This window comes from Pogonomyrmex barbatus, unplaced genomic scaffold, assembly GCF_055798465.1.
Source record: "Pogonomyrmex barbatus isolate J1 unplaced genomic scaffold, ASM5579846v1 scaffold2, whole genome shotgun sequence".
Classification (NCBI taxonomy): domain Eukaryota; kingdom Metazoa; phylum Arthropoda; class Insecta; order Hymenoptera; family Formicidae; genus Pogonomyrmex; species Pogonomyrmex barbatus.
In genome coordinates, this window is record NW_028297116.1 from 6710798 (window position 1) to 6730217 (window position 19420).

General features: G+C 35.9%; 1 protein-coding gene and 1 long non-coding RNA gene across 4 annotated transcripts; both read right to left on the minus strand.

The window, feature by feature from the left end:
* Positions 1 to 147: 147 nt before the first annotated feature.
* LOC105433913 (uncharacterized) lies at positions 148 to 4166 on the minus strand. 2 transcript variants are annotated; one of them, XM_011649404.3, is made up of 2 exons: positions 3557 to 4166; positions 148 to 1357 (listed from the first exon to the last, which is right to left on the minus strand). In XM_011649404.3, the coding sequence occupies exons 1-2, from the start codon at positions 3631 to 3633 to the stop codon at positions 634 to 636; spliced, it is 801 nt and encodes a 266-aa protein (XP_011647706.1). In that variant the 5' UTR covers positions 3634 to 4166; the 3' UTR covers positions 148 to 633. The 2 variants fall into 2 exon arrangements, with proteins under 2 accessions (XP_011647706.1, XP_011647707.1); XM_011649405.3 differs by having other exon boundaries at positions 3313 to 4165.
* A 2909-nt stretch (positions 4167 to 7075) lies between these two features.
* LOC148936616 (uncharacterized) lies at positions 7076 to 19239 on the minus strand. Of its 2 annotated transcripts, none has more exons than XR_016139401.1 (2): positions 13513 to 19239; positions 7076 to 9135 (listed from the first exon to the last, which is right to left on the minus strand). It is a non-coding gene; the product is annotated as an uncharacterized LOC148936616 (long non-coding RNA). The 2 variants fall into 2 exon arrangements; XR_016139402.1 differs by lacking the exon at positions 7076 to 9135 and adding an exon at positions 13259 to 13430.
* Between the last annotated feature and the right edge of the window lie 181 nt (positions 19240 to 19420).

The following is a 19420-nucleotide window of genomic DNA, read 5'->3' on the forward strand; positions in this document are numbered from 1 at the left end:
TTTATTGACGCCGTGCGTTTCTTTGTTTGATCAGGACGGAAACTGCTGATTAAATTAATGCAAAAGAAGGTACGTGCAAAGAATACACGTGCCTCAGAATAAAAGTGTTTAACAATTATATAGGTGCATATATTTCAATTCATACTATTTCAATTCATATGATTTATTCTAAAACCAATTCTTCTCTCGTAATACAAAAGTTTTTTTTTTTTAAATACAGATAATATAATATTCCATTTTTCCCTTTATACACTAAAAAAAAAAAAAAAAAAAAAAAAAAAAAAAAAAAAAAAATAAATATCAGCGCAAATGATAGGCGAAAAAAGAGAGAAAGAAACATTGCAGAAGATATATCAATATCTCGTTGCACTTTTCCAAACATTTATATAGAATAGTTCAATAATTTCAAGACTATACACAATTGTAGCGAGAGTGATTCTTTTTGTTTTTTTTTTCTTTACTGGTATGTCTGTTATTAGTACGTTAAAAAATAATTTAGGAAACTAAATTAAAGGCGTAAACAAGGAGATATAATATTGTACGTAGGCAATAAAGTGTACAACAGCCTCGGAGGACCGTGGAAAGAAAGTCTGTATCCAGTGTATGCGGTAATAGAAAGGTACTTTACAATCATTAAGTGTACATCATCTCCGCCATATGCGACATCTTCTTTGGAATATGAACGAACTCCTCGAAGTAACCGGCGAGTTCGCCGATTGTCACGTCGCTCGACGAGGGCGGCGATATTCGCGCCTGGACCGAACAGGTGTTCGGTGAACTTGACTGTTGTTGCTGGCCAGGCGAGCCGCCACTGGCATCCGATTGTCCGTTGCTGCCCGTTGTCGTCCGCTGTTCTCCGCCCCCGGGTCCGGGTCCTCTCTTCAAGTTCGGCATCGTGTTGCTACGAGCACGATGGAAACTGCCGGTGGCCTCGCAGTCGTCATCCTGAATGCTAGCGTCGTCCTTGACTTGTCTATTGTCTTTACTGATTTTCAGCGCCTTGAAATCCTTCATGACTGAATGGTGGTCGATTAGTTTGGAATTTTTACTGGAAATACTGAGCTTACATGTGTCCTTGAACAGCGTATCCACTGTGTTATCACTACGACCGCTAGTCCCCGGAGCGCTTAACTTTAGAATGGCATCCCTGAGGATGGTGCTTCTCCTGGTCTTCTCGACCGTTCTCTCGTTCTTAGACGGCTTGAAATTCGTTGTACTCTTGATACCTCTCGGGTTGACTGGGAACATAGTAGGTTTGTTAGGCATGGATCTCCTTCGAAATAAGCAGCTGCTGTTGGAATTCTCGTCGAATATCCTGAATAAATTCATCGTCTTCGATTTGTCTGCCATTGCGATGCTGAAAGAATAAAAAACTTTGTTAGAAAATAATTATATTACGAAAATGCAAATATCAAATTCGCGAAAATGTTGCATCTGTGATCTTTACATTCCAAACGATTTTTGTTTCTTAATACATTTATGATGTATACAAAGACATAAATATTTTATGTAACAAAACAAATTAGGAAATTGGAATTTTTATATTACAAGCAATATTCGATTTCTTAACTGTTTCACGACAAACTTTGTGAGGACATACAAGTTTTTATCCAATCGTTTTGATCATCGTTCGCATAAACATTTCATTCTCTCAGCCTTCTAAAAGACTCATATTTCATAATTTGCCAATGTGCTCTCCTTCATCGATTTATCTCTCCTAAGACTATCGACTAGGTTGTTACTTAGGAATCACGGTGTTTACAGGTTTAAAAATAGAGCATCCAAATATTTCTCCCATGGAATCGTGCCGAATTTGACTCGGTCCAACTTTGTTAGGCATCGAGAAACCGATCGCGCAATCGATGATTTTTAACGGACGACGAAACACGTGGATTGTAAATATATGTCATTACTAGCCGACCTTGACCGCGATTACGAAAAATACATAGTCCCGAGGCATTTCGATAGATCGATTAGCCAATGGGAATTGTAGATGATTGAGAAAGAAACTGGACAGTTAGATGCATTGATGACTGATAAATCACAATTCATCACTTTGTTGTGACATTCATCGATATTGGCTCGTTCCCTATCACAACTTATATTTAGTTAGCTTTTTATAACCAAAACATCTGTGACTTTACCTAGTCAATATCGTGTATTCATTGACAAGCTTCAGACTACCGTACATCACATTGCGATATCACTTAAATCCCAGATAATTCTTCGAGTTAGCTTTATCAACTTTATCATAATATCTTTAAATTTTTGGAAAATTAAAATCGATTCATAAGTAATATTTAAGTATCCCTATGCCATCTAAAAAACTTTCGATTAATTTCTTTAAATACAATGTCCAAGTATAGATATTGGAGATATTAGATATAAAAAAATAGTATCACTATCGTTCTAATGTTATTAGAAAGAAATTTGTTTAACAAATTATCATAATTATCATATGTTTCTAATCTGTATAAAGAATTTGATTTCTCTAATGATATCTATCCAGATACAATCTTATCATTAGTATATAAGAATGTATTATTATTGCTTTAATAAAAAGAAAAATTTTTGACAAATTTTTTTGTCCTATGTTCATTCCTATGTTCATTCTATTTAATATTCTAATTAATTTCCTTAATAATTTAAATTTATTGAGATATAAATTTTATTGCTTGAAGTATAACATTGCTCTCGTTCTAATATTAAAAAGAAATGTAACAAATATAAATTATTTTTGCGTACTATTCATTTCTATTTTATCTAAAAAAGTGTTCATTTTCCTTAACTATATCTACTCAAATAGTCCTTGTTACTAATAAAGAATAATATCACTGTCACTCTAATATTAGCAATTTATTTCATGGATGAAATTTTATGTACTAAATCTGCTTCTATTTTTTGTATAAAGGGGGGGAATTCAATTTTCTTAACACTTTTTTAGATGTAAATTTGTCATTAAAGAATATCGTTGTTGCTCACATCCAAAGAAATTTAATCAACGGATTTGCATTTTTTACATTCTACTTAAAAGTTAATTTCCTTAGCAATTTAAATCTATTTAAATACAAATCTTTTGCTATTAAAGAAGCGCATCGCTCTCATTCTAAAATTAAAAAGAAATTGGCAAATTTTTGTGTACTCTATTCACTCTCATTTTATTTGAGGTGTTCAATTTCCTTAAATATCTCCATACAAATTTTGTCACTAAGAAATAATATCGCTATTGCTCTATAGAAAGAAATGTGACTGATCTACGATCTATTATAAAATCATCACGTTATAAAATTGTGATTAGATTGCGACAACTACCGAATGGGAAACTATAGATGCTTTCCAGAATCTTCGAGTCTCTTCGGCTCACAGTACGCCGAGGAGTTTTACAAATGAAACGCACGTCAATGCGGTGCTTGTTTTCATGCTTGCAAGGATTCATCAAGGATCACGCGCGGCTACACGCTCGACCTCGGGGGAAGCGCGTCCCTTTAGCGGCAACACGCTGACATCTCATTGTCGCATCTTGAGATAGAAGAACGAACGGCGGAACGACGCTTACTGTGGACAACTTGTCGAACGACGGTCGATCTCGAGCCTCTGTAGACGCGCCGGCAGCACGTCGTCCTCGTCGCCCATACTCGATGTCAATCCTGCCGTCAGCGCGGGCGGTGTAGCATCGGGCCGACGGGCGCGCCGTGCGCGCGCGATGGCTGCGTGGTCCGGCGGGGACAGGCGGAGATGCGGCGGGGAAACGGCGGACGGGAGCCTCGGCTAGGTTAGAGCCCCGCGGCCTCGGCGACGATGACGACACACGATGCAACCGCGCGACAACAACGCGACGACGACGGCGATGATGACGATGGCGCGCGTACGTGACAGATCGTACTCGACGTACGACGCAGACAACGTACGATTCCACTTCTCGTCGTTTCCAGTCGTTTCCAACAATCCTGGTCCTCGTTTCCTCGAGCTCTCTCCCTCGTTCACGATTCTCGACTGGCGAGATCTCACAGACTCGCGAAGGGTACGATCGCGTCTCCGTATCTCGGGCGCGCGTGAATCAATCCACGATCAATCGCTTCGACTGACGTCGCAATGGCGAACGTAAATAAACACCGCTACTGCGCGGGATCAGCAAAGAATTACGGCGATGACTATTCGTGACTACCGGAAGGAGGCGCTCCAGGGGGCGCCACTCGTTTCACTCGCTGCGGAACTCTCTCGCCGTTGTCTCTCGCGCGCCACGCGGGAATCTTCGGAATTCGGAGAGGCTTTTGTGAGACTCTTTGTTATTGTTTTTTTTTTCTTGTCGGCGCGAGAACAGTAATCAGGTAACATCTGTCCAAATCGATTGTTGTAATAACAGTGTAAGTTGATACGACCGAGATTTGCAAAATAGTTTGAGATTTTTTTAATACAGTATGGATAATATTTCATTTATGTACGATAATTATTTTTGGCTATTAAATAATAAAATTTTCAAAAGTCTTTAGAATTTTTTTTTTAAACAGGCACAATAGATTCGCACTGCGAAAAAATATATAGTAGTGCAGGTGCATATGTAGTGCAGATTTAGTAAAAAATTTCTTAAAAATTTGAATCCTGTCTGCCATTTTTAGAGTAAGCCTAGTTTTTAGTTTTGAGTTACATAGTTTATTAAAAAAAATAATTTTAATTTGATAATTATTGCATAAATATATATATACTATTAAATTAAATTAATTTTCTTGCTAACAAATTACAAACTACAAATATTAATTTAATTTTCTATTCTTTTTTAAAATAAATAATTTAAAAATAAAAAAAAAAGTAATATATGAATTTCTTTTCAATATTTTTAGAAAATTTGAAAAAGGAAAGAATTTAATAATCATTCTACAAAAATTATTGGAAAAAAGAAGAAGTCGATATACGAATCAGATATTTCTGCAATACTTATTAAAATGGAACATAATTAATAGAGTAACTTTTATCATCTAAATTTAATTTACTCTCTGGAATCTGTTTTTTACTTTGTTTTAGAGAAATATATTCTGCTTGTAAAATATTATGATCATTAACCTTCTTCTGAATATTTACCCGACATTATAACCGGAAATGAAAAAATTTTGAAATATTGCCCTCCCTGCTCGAGGCTAGTATAGTATAATTAGCAGTTATGTCATTGAACTAAAGATAATTTTCGTTGCAAAAAATGTTTTTTTTTATAAGCACTTAAATCCTCTTTAGAGATATTAACACATATATTCAGCTTTCATTTCTATTATTTTTTATAGTTGATAAAGAAAAACGAATAACATTTATAATAATATTTTTAATTTCTTTCGTTGTTTTTTTTTTGTTAACCGTTATGAGTAATTGGAGTTGATAGAATTAATGAGTTATTTATGAATAATTGAATAAAGTATAATTCAACGATAAATTAGAATTATTCTTTAAAAAAAACTTTAAGAATTTTCCGTCCGAATAAACTTAATGAAATTCTACAAATTTTATATTCAACTCACATCATGATAAATTGTCTTTAAAGCTCAATAAATAACTTTTGAGACCTGCGATTAAAATATTAATATGCACATATGTATGTTATTACAAGAAAATTTTAAACGAAGGATATTTTCGTCTCATTGTCGAATCTTAATCTTGAATTATCCAAAGAAGGGAGAGGGAGAGCGAGTGAGAGAATTGAGTAATCTGGCATTATTGAGATTAAGATTGAAATTAAGATAAATCGATCTCGCTAAAATTTCATGATTCAGTGGGTGAGCTTAGCTTCGTGCTGACGCATTCCCTCGGCCCAGCTTTATTTTAGCATACGGCTGAAACATTTACGAATTCCCGCTGCTGGAGAACATGGAGCGAGAGGAAACGGCTGGCCGCCTTTATTTATCGTTGAAAGCGCGCGTTCCATCCGGAATTGTTTCCAATACATGTCGTTCGTAGACAGACGGTACCATCGAGGCGAATTGAAACACTTAGGTATTCGCCAAGATATTTATCCTCTTTTGTCTCTATGGGGAAACGGGGAAACATTAAGATTTCATTTGATTTTGCGCGCGTTTAAATTGAGCATTTGATTTCATATTCGACGCGAGTAAAATTTTACAGTTGTGAAAAATATTAAAACAGGAGAAAATAAATATTAGAAAAGGTTTTCCCGTTAGAAATAAAAATACTATGAGATATCCTTTCTATTTAATATCTTTCTTGAGAGGAAAGAAAAGATTTAATGGTTCTTTATAAAAAATCCTGGAACGAAAAGGGAAGTTTAAAAATTTTAGATAGCTCAGAGATTTTAATCATACATTCAAAATCTACATGCACGAAGCTGTAAAAATATAATTCACTTTTTCTTCACCTTTTTCATTAAAATATCAGAAAGCTTGTACTCTTCACAAATAATTAATCTACAATCAGTCTTCGTTGGGATAAGAAATAATTTTTCAAACTTTTAACTTAAATTCTCTTTCATATTTGAATAAAGAATGATAAAAATTTTAGAAAAGAAAATTTGTACATACATGCAATAGACTCTACATCGTAAACGCTATATAACGCTTTCTTATAATTTTATTTAAACTGAAAATGAAAATATAATAATCATGCTGGAAATTACAGCGGCGCGGCGGAAAAAAATAAGGTCGATGCGGTGCTTCGAGAATTTAGCCGTTTAATCGGTTTAGAAATGAGCCCTGGCGACGGGCCAAAATCTCGTCCACTTTAACGCGCGACGAAATTTCCGAAGTTTCGCTGTGTCACGGGATAGATGCACGTTGCATCTACGCATATCCGTTGCACCGGCCAGGAAGCGGTCACCCGACCGTCGGCGCGGAACGCCACGCGCGCGTTACTCTTACGGTAAATTTATATTTTCCGCAGTTACTGTTCAGACGATCTTTATGGCTCGCACACGCACTACCTTTTCTCTTGCAGACCGTCATGATTATTTCTCGCCACAGATGTATCCAGATTTTTCCGCAATTCTTTTTCTCGTGCGACAAAAAAAATCGATGGTCAAAAGTTTATTATGCGCACGTATTTATGTGTTTTATATATATATATATAATTATGTTGTTGAAGTAGTTATTGAAAGTTTAAATCCATAGTTTCTCTGACGGTATCTCTTAATTATTCTTCGGTATCTGTTCTTTTGAATAATACATTTAAGAAAATATAATGATTAAGAAAATATAATGATAGAAGAAAGAATACAATACAATTTGTATAAGAAAACGAATTAGGTTCTTTAAACAAATTATGCTTACAATTAATCCTTTTAGATATCTCAAAATACGTATTATGTGCTGGTATTATGTGCTGTTTTAGTAGAAGTTTTAGTAAAAAAAATAAGAGGATATAGCGTACAAAGAAGCGATTGCACATGTCTTGTTTTTTCAAGAGTCGCTAAACAAATTTCATACGTACTCTAATATAAAAAATTAAAATATCTTACATTTATCTATAAAAATATACGTATTTTGAATATAATTTTTAAATTTCTATCGATTATGAGATTATGATATAAAATCTTTGTAAAAGAAATTTATGAAAAAAATTATAACTGAAAATGATGTTTAAATTAAACGTACACGCGGTATCTAAGCGAAATCTGGAATCGCCGAAATTGTATTTGGACGTATCGCGAAGGTGGAGGAGACGATAGGTCTATGTTTTGACACAACCGGCCTCCACGGATATAACGAGCTAATTAGAGAATCGGGGGTACGGCCGCGACCGGATGCAGCAGGATGTGACATCGGATTTAGGATTATCCAGATAAATGTCGCGAGCGTGGCGTGAATGACCTCGCGCTCTCTCGCTCTTTCATAATTTTCCCATCGGGCGAACTATAATTACCCGGACACGTACGCACGATTCCGCCTCGTGGCGTTCGCCTTCCGCGCCCGCAAACTGCGCCCGCAATCACGACGCGCCTTTGCCCGATGTAATTGCAGCTGCGGTTGCAACTCGCACAGATGTCAATTTCTAATATTCTCAACGTGGCAACGTACTCTCTCCCCCTCTACAAATCAATCACTTTGCCCTGTATGATCGAATATGAATTCGATCGCGGCTGAAAATAGCGGGCAAAGAATCTATTTCGTTGCCGTTTTGTCATGAAATTTTTTACATAAGCGATTTTTCGGAATATTTAATCGCTGACTCGCGGAAAGATTAATCCCTTAGATTTTATTGCGTTTTCTATATTGCGATACAGAGAGAGCAGAGAGGGAGGAAGAGAACTATGACAATATTATACAAAATTTATAATCTTTAATCTTATAATTTTAAAATTATAAGTATGTGTTTGCGTTGCCTTACAATTATCCTCTAAACATCTAATGTTTTATCTATATCTTAATAAAATTTTAAGGGAACAAATAAAATATATTAATATTTTAATAAAATAAATTGCGAAACAATGTATAAAAATTAGAAAACCTGCAAACTTTTAAACTTGTCAACGCAGAAAAACGTTACTTGATTGATACTAATATAATTTCAGTCAGTTAATTAGCAGTCTCAGTAGAATCTCGATACGTCGTAAGAATACAAAAAAATAGTCAGCTTCGTCGCCAATCGCCGCGATTCCATTCGGAAGTAGAGTTCGTTTCCGCGTTTCTGCGACGATGAAAACTGGAAGCGGAACTTTTGGAAGCGACAGTTTCCAGTTTCGTCCTGCCGCCCGTGTCGCCATGACGTCGCCATGACCAAAAGGTTCACAATCCGGACGATATTTATGAGAAACGCGCTGGCACGCGCATACAAACGTTGACAGAAAGCGGGGGCGGCAGGCGCGACGGCGCGAGAGAAACGATGACGGAAATAATCCTAAGCAACACTAAGTAACAGTCGGTTGACCCGACGGCAAGATCTACCGCGTTTCCTTACTTGCTCGCTCGCTATTTTCCTCGGGACTTGCCGTTGGTATCGCGGCGACGACGACGACGACGACGACGACGACGACGACGACGACGACGACGACGACGACGACGACGACGACGACGACGACGGCGACGAGAAATGTTGTGCTTCGTTACAGCGTCTCGATCCGAGAGGAAGAAGATGTCCCGAGGAAGAACGCTGTTTTGTGGACTCTGGACGTGATATATCGTCGAAAATATCTTACTATATAACCTAGAAACAATGATATGTACTTAAATAAGTTCTATTTTTACCTCATACACGACTTGTCATTTTGAATAACTGAACGTGCCTAACGGGCGCGTAACGCCCAAGGTAGTTATGAAATGCAGACGCGCGAGATAAACTGCGCGAAGTGCATCTTATTTGCATATTGTGGACCATATCTTTTATTTGGTTAGATTATAGTAGATTATCATCGTATATGTAACTGTCTTAGGTCTTTTGCAAATATTATTATTTTATATTTTCATAAAAATATACGTTAAAATACAGAGAAAGATTCTGTTGAATGTTGCAAAGAGTTTTGATTTGATTTGATTTTTTCCAATCCAATACAAATTATTCTGAAAAATTTTTTTTTTTTTTTGTAAAATGTTAGGTGTGCCACTAACTTGTTTATGATATTGCATTTACATAAGAAAACAAGGGCTTCGCATCGGTTTGATATTTATAAAATATTCGCATCTCGCGAGCGCATCACGTGTGACAGATGAGATCTTGTATCACTTTTAGAATTTAGATAGACTCGCGCGACTCGTCTTGCCATACGTTCGACTATAATATTTAACTCTCGTCTGAAATTTCAACACTATCGCGTAAATTCATGGCACTTTGTCGTTTCGCCGCGTGAAATATTTAGCTGAAAGGCGCCGCGCGCAGAAAACGTGCTCGTTCCGACACACTCGTCGCTTTGCGCGAATTCCTAATTGATCGCGGCTCTATACACCAGCGAGCGCTAACAATGTTTCCCAACGATGTGTCTTGTTGGATAAAAAGATAGATGGAGGATTGCAGTTGGTTTATTGGGAATAGGAGATATAGAAAGCAAACGCGCATTCTTCCCAATTTTTTTCAATCGTGAGGTGCGATCTTACCGCGTTCAAATAGGAGGAATAAGAGTTGGAAAATACGAGGGTAGTCTGAAAAGTTTTGAGCCTAACATAGAAACAAGTATTTTTTCGGTCAAATATAGTTTTATTTTTCAACATAATCTCCTTTTAAGTCGATACACTTTTCCCATCGATACTCTAATCTCTTTAACCCCTCCAAATAGTAATTGGCGTCTTACTCCGCAAAATAGGCGTTTACGTATGCGATGACCTCCTCGTTCGATGAAAATCTCTGTCCTCCAAGAAACTTTAAGTTTAGAAAACAGGAAAAGTCGCTGGGGGCCAGATCTGGTGAATACGGTGGGTGATCAACCAATTCGAAGTGCAGTTCGTGAATTTTGGCCATGGCGAAGTGTGAGCAGGTCCGTTATCTTGATGGAACAGCACTTTCTTCTTCTTCAAATGCGGCCGTTTTTTTCGGCAATTTCTGCCTTCAACTTATCAAGTAATGATGCGTAATACGCTCCCGTTATTGTTTTACCTTTTTCAAGATAGTCGATACACACAATTCCGTGACTAAAAAACAGTCGCCATTACCTTCCCAGCTGATGGAACTGTCTTCACCTTTTTCGGAGCAGGTTCACTCTTTGCAGTCCATTGTTTTGACTGTTCTTTTGTCTCTGGAGTGTAGTGATGGATCCAAGTTTTATCTACATTTATGAATCGACGCAAAAAATCTGACTCGTTTCGCTTGAACCACTCCAACAGGAAGTGTTCATTCGAATTCGTTTTTGGTCCAAAGTGAGCAAGCGCGGCACCCAACGCGCAGATAGCTTGTGCATATCCAATTCTTCAGTCAATATATGACTGAATATATAAACGCTCTTCTTTCGATATGCCTCTGTTATCTTTCTAACCTTGATTCGACGGTCGTCCAGTATCATTTGGTGAACATTTTCAATGTTATCAGCGGTGGTCGCAGTTTTTGGCCGTCCCGAACGCTCATCATCAGCCAAGCTGGTACGACCACATTTAAATTCAGCCCATCTTTTTACGGTGGCAAATGATGGGACAGAGTCCCCGTAAACAGCGTCCAACTCGATTTTAATTTGCGCAGGCGTATTGCCTTTCAAATGTAAGAATTTAATCACGGCACGATATTCGATTTTTTCCATTTTTACAAAAACACTGACATCGACTGACACAAACGACTGTCAAACAACAACTGAGCGTCCAAAGTGGCTAAAATTTTCACAAAAGTCTTTCAAAGCATATTATATTATTGTAGTACTAGAATGGTTTTGACGAGTAACGTCATCTTCATGTTAAGGCTCAAAATTTTTCAGACTACGCTCGTATAAGTCTTGTTCTTGAGTTTCTAAATATAAAAAAATTAAGAGGCTAAATAAAAAATAATATGATCGTAAATATGATCGTAAATAATAATAGTTTGTTATATAATTTATTACGTACTTTAATTAACAATATTTTATTTTCGTAAAATTTATTGTTGCTCTATTTAGCAATTAGATAATGTACATTTGTAATAAATCGTTATAAAATATTAATAATGCTTTGTTATTATGCTGAGATAATGTAATTTTTTACAACGCTCCAGCGAGATATGATATATAAAAGACTAATTTAACTGTCAAGCAATTGCTTCAACGGGTGTGTTTGATGATCATAGTGGCTGTAGAGTAGCATTGCCAAATTAATGTTTTTACGAGCAATTGTGCGTCTCGCGAGATGAAGTACCGAACAAAACGTTTAGCATTCGTAAATCACATTAAGTGCAATAGCAAAGTGAAGGATCATAAACAGCGTACGGAGATGATTTGCTGCGCGTCGATTAAAAATATCCATTGTCAGGAAAATATTTCTTAGGAAAATAGTCGCTACGAATTATAACGGACGACCTATTTATGCACCGGACGTAACATTTAGGATTTGACATTCTGTGACTCGCATTAAACGCATTTGTGAATCACATCGCATTTTTTAGCAGCCATTATGAATATTATTTTGCAATCAACACTATATAATTTAATACTTTTTAAAAAAATGGAAAATGAAATTATATTTTTAAGAGATGAAAAGAGCTGAAAATCAATTATAGGATGCGGGTATTGCATTTTAATTTTTTAAGTTCCTCTCTACAATTTCTTAAATGGTCTAGACGCTCTAAATTTTTTATAAATTATTTAACAATAGATACTTTAAAGCAATTTATATTAATTATTTTATATTAAATACTTTCCAATGGCTTTTTGATTGTGTTTACATTAATAATCTTGCCCAATAGCATAAAAATAATTTTCTCAATCAAAGATACAGATCTTGAATAACATTTATGCAATCGTAAGCAAGAATTTTTTGAAAAATGCAAAGTCTAAATTAGTGATGAAACAAAATATTATATTTATTCTTTTTTAATTTTCACGATTGACTTATTTTTAAATCTTGTTATGAGTTTTGAAATTCAATTTATTGGATTATTCTATACACGCAATGTTCTCCTTGCAGTTGGCTGAAGCAATAATTATTACGTCGCTTCGAAAGTATGACGTATGTTTTTGTACGCCTTACGCGATACAAATCATAACAAATTATAATTCACCAGATAAAACCATACATTACATAAAGAAATACCTTAATTATTTCACTTCCGTTTCGTGATTTCTTACAGGCTATAATCTTCGACAAATACGATTTTTCAGGCTAAATCACGCGAGAAGAATAAATTGACCGACATTAATTTGCCAAGAGTAAGCGGGTGGAAACATTCATCCCTCATCTATTATTTTCGGTACATCGTTCCGTTCTCGTCGGTCGTTGACTTTAAACTGAACGACTCGTCGGTAGTGTATCATTCGACGAAGTCGACATTCTCGACGACAGATACGACATACGTCGAAAATCGATGTTACGTTCGACGGTATGCCAACGCTCGTATTCATTAATTAACTGGCACAACGTTTACGACAGGTTGGAAATCAATATTACCCGGCTGCCAGCCAACGGTCGTCGCAATAATAATTGCACATTCCAGGAACTTCCCGCGATAGAGTTTTATGACGTAATAAAAGCGCGCGAGGAGGACGAATAGCCGTCGAAAATATATAAAAATAAATATATAAATCCGAATGGAATTCTTACAGAATACAGGGACATGCTGATCTTAGATTCCTTTATCACATAACAATTGTATCGATCATACAAGCTAATAGAACGATAGAAAGATAAAAATAAATTTTCAAATAAAGAAGTAAGTACTAAAGCTATTGTAAATTTTTAAATTTATTTTTATTTCTCGAATCTTTTTTAATACAGAACTTTCAATTTGAGTTATGATTTTTTAAATATAAGCTTGAAAAAAAATTCCCATAGGCTGATCAATTTCCACAGATCCGCGTCTCTTCGCCGGTAGGCGTTATTTTCATAGAAAGTATAAGACTGTCATCATATAAATAAAGATGTTGCGGCTATTCCCGTAGATTTTTTTTTTATTGCGTCCTGTTAGACGGGATTAACTTACCGTAGTGTCGGGCGAGATTCTTTCGTGTCGCACGGCTGCTGCTGATCTGCCATTGCCGAAGATTATTTGCTCGTGCGGGAGGATCGGCCTGTTCCCCTTTGCTGGCGAACTCCATTTCAGCGGCAGCAAAGCGGAAAAAGACACACCCTCGGCCAACACTTCAGACACTGCTCGTGTCATAGCAAATTTTCCGGGATTATTCGTGTTTCATCACTGATTTGCCGTTTTATTATCCGATCTCTCGGAACATTCCTTGTTCCCTGTTTCTTCCCACTATGTCTGAAAAATCTTGCTTGCTCATTAGATTTATTATCTTTACTTTTTCCGCTACATTGCTACCCTTGATGAGCTTAAAGCTTCAAATATAAGTGTTGCAATTCTACGTGGTTTTTTTTCATTGGAATTTTGTCATAACATTTATTAAAAAATTTATTTTAGGACTAAATTTATGTCTCGAATTTTTTGTTGCTGTCACAGCAAAATAATTTTATATCTAAAATTTTCAATGTTATGGAATTTTGAAAATTAAATCAGATTTTTTTGTTTGACAAATGATTACATCTTGTACTTGAGAGATCACAGTTCCCGGAAAAATAATGGTAATACAAATTTTGGAAATTAAATCTGATTTCTGGTTCGAGCAAGCGATTACATTACATTACACATTACATTTGAGAGACCATAGTTTAACATAAGAAAAATAATAAGCAACGCAAAACGTCTCTTTCAATGATCACTAACGCGTAAACTTTAACGTCGCGTACTTTGGAACGGATTACTCTTCGTTAATTTAAGAATGACCATTGTAAATAGGATACATGTGGAATCTGTCGGAATGACATAACATCTCTCGACGTCTCTTGAACAATGATATACCTGTTGCGTCTTGACTATCTTGTACGCGTACTAATCGGCAGTGATGCCTGGCGTGATTTCGACGACTCAATCAAGTCGACACGAGATCTTGGCACATACGAGCGGGTCAAAAATATACGAGTAGGAAGAGGCGTCTGTCAGTCTGTTTGTTTAGTAAATGACGCGAAATGATCGTGTGACGGATCGCGTGTCGGAGGATCGCTGCAGGATCGCGCGAAAGATATTTTACACGGACCTCCTCGTCGTCGCGCATCAACGCTAATTGTTGTCATTTTAACGCCTCGCATTCCAGTTCCGAGTTTCGCGATAGTCATAGTCAACGTCAGATTAAAAAGTAATGTCTTATTTTTTAAAAATAAAAAGAATTAATTTCTGGAAAAGTATTAAAAAGAGCGTGCTTATTTACACTCGAAAGAATACACGCGTCTTTGTTTATAAATGTCGAGAATAAAGTAATCCTTACTGTATAAACTTTGAGAGCAAATTTATTCTTACTTTTTTGCTAAATCTCGCGAGCAAATTAATTTTCAGGATCGCCTCCGGGAATAGAAATCTACAATTAATGTAATGTAAACAGCGGGCGCATTTTCGCGAAAGGAGCTCCGTTTCCGCGCTCTTTTCTTTCTCTCGCCGGATTGGATTACCGAGCGGATGGGAATAAAGCCCCGAGAGTCTAATGTCTATTCTCGCCCGTATCCTCGTCTCTCGGCGTGCATGTCGGATCCAATGCGCGATCTGAAATCGGGAGTAACGATAAAATTTCCGTTTTCCATCTCCACCCGCGCGGCGTGCTATTCGAATATCCGCGTGCGAAATCCGTGTGGCTAAGATCCAGCGAGTGTTTCGCTATATTAAGACCCCTCTTACGTAACGGATACTCATATCCATGTGAATACATCTCAACATTTAATACGCTCGTCGCGGTGCGCTCTCGTCAGCCGTACAAGCGCTGCGAATCAGAATGCGAATTAATTCGCGAACGCAACGTCATTGCGGCTGAGTGCTGACGAAACTGGGGATGTATTATAAGAAATTAAGCAATAAGAATTCACTGAGTAATACGAGTACGTAGCAAGCGTACAAGTACGAGATAATGGGGACGATACGATTTAATTTTCCTCGATCATATTTTTATTGCAGTTGTACTGATTATTTGTTATCTGTCACAAGAGAGAAAGCGAAAATACAAAAACAAATATATATATATATATATATATATATATTTCATTTTCCAAAAATTTTGCGATAAAGATAACCAAAATATCTTATTAGATTAATTAGTGATAAAATAATGAGACAAATTTAATGAAATTGTATATTATATTGTTGAGATTCTTTTTTATTTTCTTTTTTTTTTGTATTTATTTATTATCTTTATTAGATATATTTATTTTAGGCTATTGTTATCATACATTTATTTTAGGCTATTGTCATTTTTAATGTTCAATTCATTCGTCAGTAACAGTATTTCTGCGTGGTTATTAAATTGCCAAATGTTATTAAAATATCATCTCGTCAAGCTCTCTCGACCACGAAAGTATGCAACTTAGCCGGTCTGTAAATATAACGCGAATAAAGTTTAGTAACATGTGGAATATTTTCCTGGCACTTCCCCAAATCTACGTTAAATCCTATTACGAGTTTTACGCTCTTATTATTTCATGTCGTCCCAAAGATTGTTTGACATATGGTTAACGAATACGCTTCTGCATGCAATTCAATAAGATTGTCTTACGATGAGAGAAAACCGTGAATTAGCTATAAATAACACGTGAATGTTATAATTATCTATCACCGTGAATATTATAATTTAGTAGTTATATAAATAAACATACATCTACTGTATACCGTCTGTATCATATTGTAAATGTTATAATTTGATAATTACACATGCGTAACTTCATAATTATACGTATAAATGTTACACGAAAAATTTTCTCCTTCTTTACATCTCCGTTATAATTTCTTTTTTATTTTATTTAATCGGATTATTAATTAATATTTCTTACTAAATAGTTTTCAAATAAATTAGACTAAAGTAGTCTATAAAACAGAGCACTTTTACTTACATTAACATTGAATATAAGACGATAGTTGATCTCTGTTTTTTAACATGACATGAATATATAAAAAGCAATGCAGATAATATAAAAAGTTGAAATCGCAAAATAAAACAATATCATGGAAATATTAACATCTAAATATTTTTTATGATAATTTTTTATAATAATGTTGATATTAATTATCAAAATTAAATTTTGATTTGAATGCAACTTTTAAAAAATATAGTTTTATTAATTTTATAGATATCTATCATGTCTGCAATTTTATCAGTACGTGATACAGAAATTACTTACATGATTCAACTTCATGAAAGATATTTGAAATTTTGCAACGGGAACTTTTCCACATGTAATTTTCTAGCACAGTTTGTAGCGCACTTTCGATGTAATGATGACATATACCATCCAACATTTATCCAACATTTTTTTTCGAAACATTAAATTTCATGTTTCTAAAGATCGAATAGATGCAATCAAGATATTACCTTGAAGAAGCATCCATTGCATCTTTTTTTGAAACTCTTATTAAGTATAGATTTGTTTTCATTCTTTCTCGTTAACTTTCTTGAAAATCAAAGATTATTCTCATCATTGATTGGGATATAGTAATTATCCATTTTAAGAAGTTATATGTATATTAAAATAAAATTAAGAGATTTGCAATCTCTGTGTAAAAACAAATTTTATAACCAAGTTTGCAGCCGTAAGATTTCTAGATCAAAGAAAGGTGTTTCTCTTTTCCATTACGACAAGAATCATTGAAGACGATGTGATTTCGTCCTGATCTTCTCCTTCGTCTCTTTTCCTCTCTTTTGTTCGTGATAATCACCTTATCTTTTTACATTTTTTTTCTTCTTCGGATTCTCTTTTCTTCTTTCATATCTTTTCCTTTTTTCTTTTAAATTTATAGTATTACGAGGCACGTATGACATGAACTATCTTGTTCTCCTATCGGATGATTTCGGAACGATATACGGCGAAAAGCGTTTCCATGCAATAATTTCTGATTCCATCTCGAGAAAGGGGAGTGAGAAATTTAAACAAATGAAATAAACCCGAGAATAACGAGTAAAGGATATAAAAAATGAAGATGCAAGGAAAAGATTTGAGTAAATAAAAACGAGAATAAGAGTGGATTCGCAGAAGTTAATTTTGCATATCTACGACGAAATTTTTAATTAAAAATCGAGATAATAAGATTCCAATTGCAAAGTCTGGCAGTTCAATCCTCTTTCTTTCTTTTTTTTTTTTTTACGGAAAATTTAAAATATAAATCAAATATACAAGCCTGAATGTAAATTAAAGTCTCAAATGAATCTGATTTTTTTCGATTTCTGATCTCGCGCCCGTGACGGATCTCGAAGACGCAGCCCCCCTTCGAACAAGTCCCCTTGGACTGGTACCCCCGGGAAAGTGATAATGCGATGCGAGGGTGGACGTCTCGATGCGACTGACTGTCGGTGTTTCATTCAAGAAGGCGTCGCGACGCCAACATCGAGGCGCGCACGCGCCTGCGGGCGCGACACGGCGCCGCCTTTCTTCCTTCCGTCGTCTATTTGGGCCCGTGGTGCACCCACGCACCCACGCAAATCGCACGCGTCCACGCACGCGCGTATCGCACGCCGATTTTTATTTCGATCGATTGAAATACATGCCGGTATTAATAGACGACGAACGGTCCGGAGTCCCTTTTCGCGGCTGCGATAATTTGAAATGGACGCGGTGAGAAAGTTCTTTAAATATTTGATTCTTGAAAAATGAAAAATGCGCGCCTCGAGCATTCTAGAAATTGATATATATAATTTTCTTTTATAGAATTATATAGAAATAGTTTTTGTTTTCGTTTAACCTTTACATTATCCATCCCGTGATGCTTTAATCGTTGTGTAGGAAATAATTCATTTTTACATTCTGCGTTTTAAGTTGGTAGACATTAATTATTTTCCACGTTAATATTAAAAATAATTACGGATTTTAATGGTAAATTTACCATTGTACTATGATAATTGTAGATTTGAAAAATATTTAAGGAAGTATTACGGATTTTTTTATAATTTTTAAAAACGTTTAGATCAAGAAATTTGTACGATTTATAATGAATTTCCTAAAAGAATGTAACGTGTTTTTCAATATATAATATGGCTCCATATATTTTATATTTAAATACTTATTTTACTTATTTTTAATTACTATATTTAAATATTTATTCTCTAATAAATACAAATTCCCTTTCAATGAAATTACCGCGATTAAAGTCGGGCAGCAGTTCTCACGGCGTGACAATTGCAAGCAATACGTAATCTCGACGAGAAAATAAGTTCGATGTTTATCGTAAAAAGTGAGATGAGAGCCTTGAGCTTCTTAAAGGCTCGGCTTTTAAATTTCGAACGCCGTGAATAGCGACGCCAAACTCGCGGGAGAGTTATCGAGCATCGCGCGATCACGTCTGTTTTTATAGGCCGGAGAAACTCTCGCGAGGCGCGATCGTTAGTGCGAGATCAATGATCGATATCGATGATCGACGATCCGCAATTGAGAGTCTTCAAGCTCGACACCCGTCGTAGCCTTCAAAGCGCGAATCGCGCACGGTTGAGTGACGCGCGATACGGCAACTCCGAGCCTCCCGACGCAACACACCCAAGGAAAAATTACAGGCTCGCGCCCGATGATTACGCGCACGATTGCAGGCCCCGAAATAAAAATCAGATATCTCCATATTATGTAATAGCAGGCCCGTGTCTGCGCGAGAATCGAGCGACTCCCCCTCGACGTTGCAGCGAACTTTCCATCGCACTTTCAATAAAATCTTCGGAAGCGAAAAACCCTATTTTTTAATACAGATGACACATAGATTGGTAATATATTTGAATTTTATGGGAAAGCATTTTATGGGAGCATGAAGTGTATTGAAAAGCGAAAGTTAGACGAGTCGATTGGATTAGAAACAAAAGAGAGATATCTCAGCGAAA

Bases quoted from the DNA above. Each gene is read 5' to 3' on its own strand.
- LOC105433913 (XM_011649404.3), bottom strand. From the start codon at position 3,633: ATGGGCGACGAGGACGACGTGCTGCCGGCGCGTCTACAGAGGCTCGAG. The intron at 1,358-3,556 runs GTAAGCGTCGTT...TTATTCTTTCAG, and splicing joins CGTTCGACAAGTTGTCCACA to CATCGCAATGGCAGACAAAT.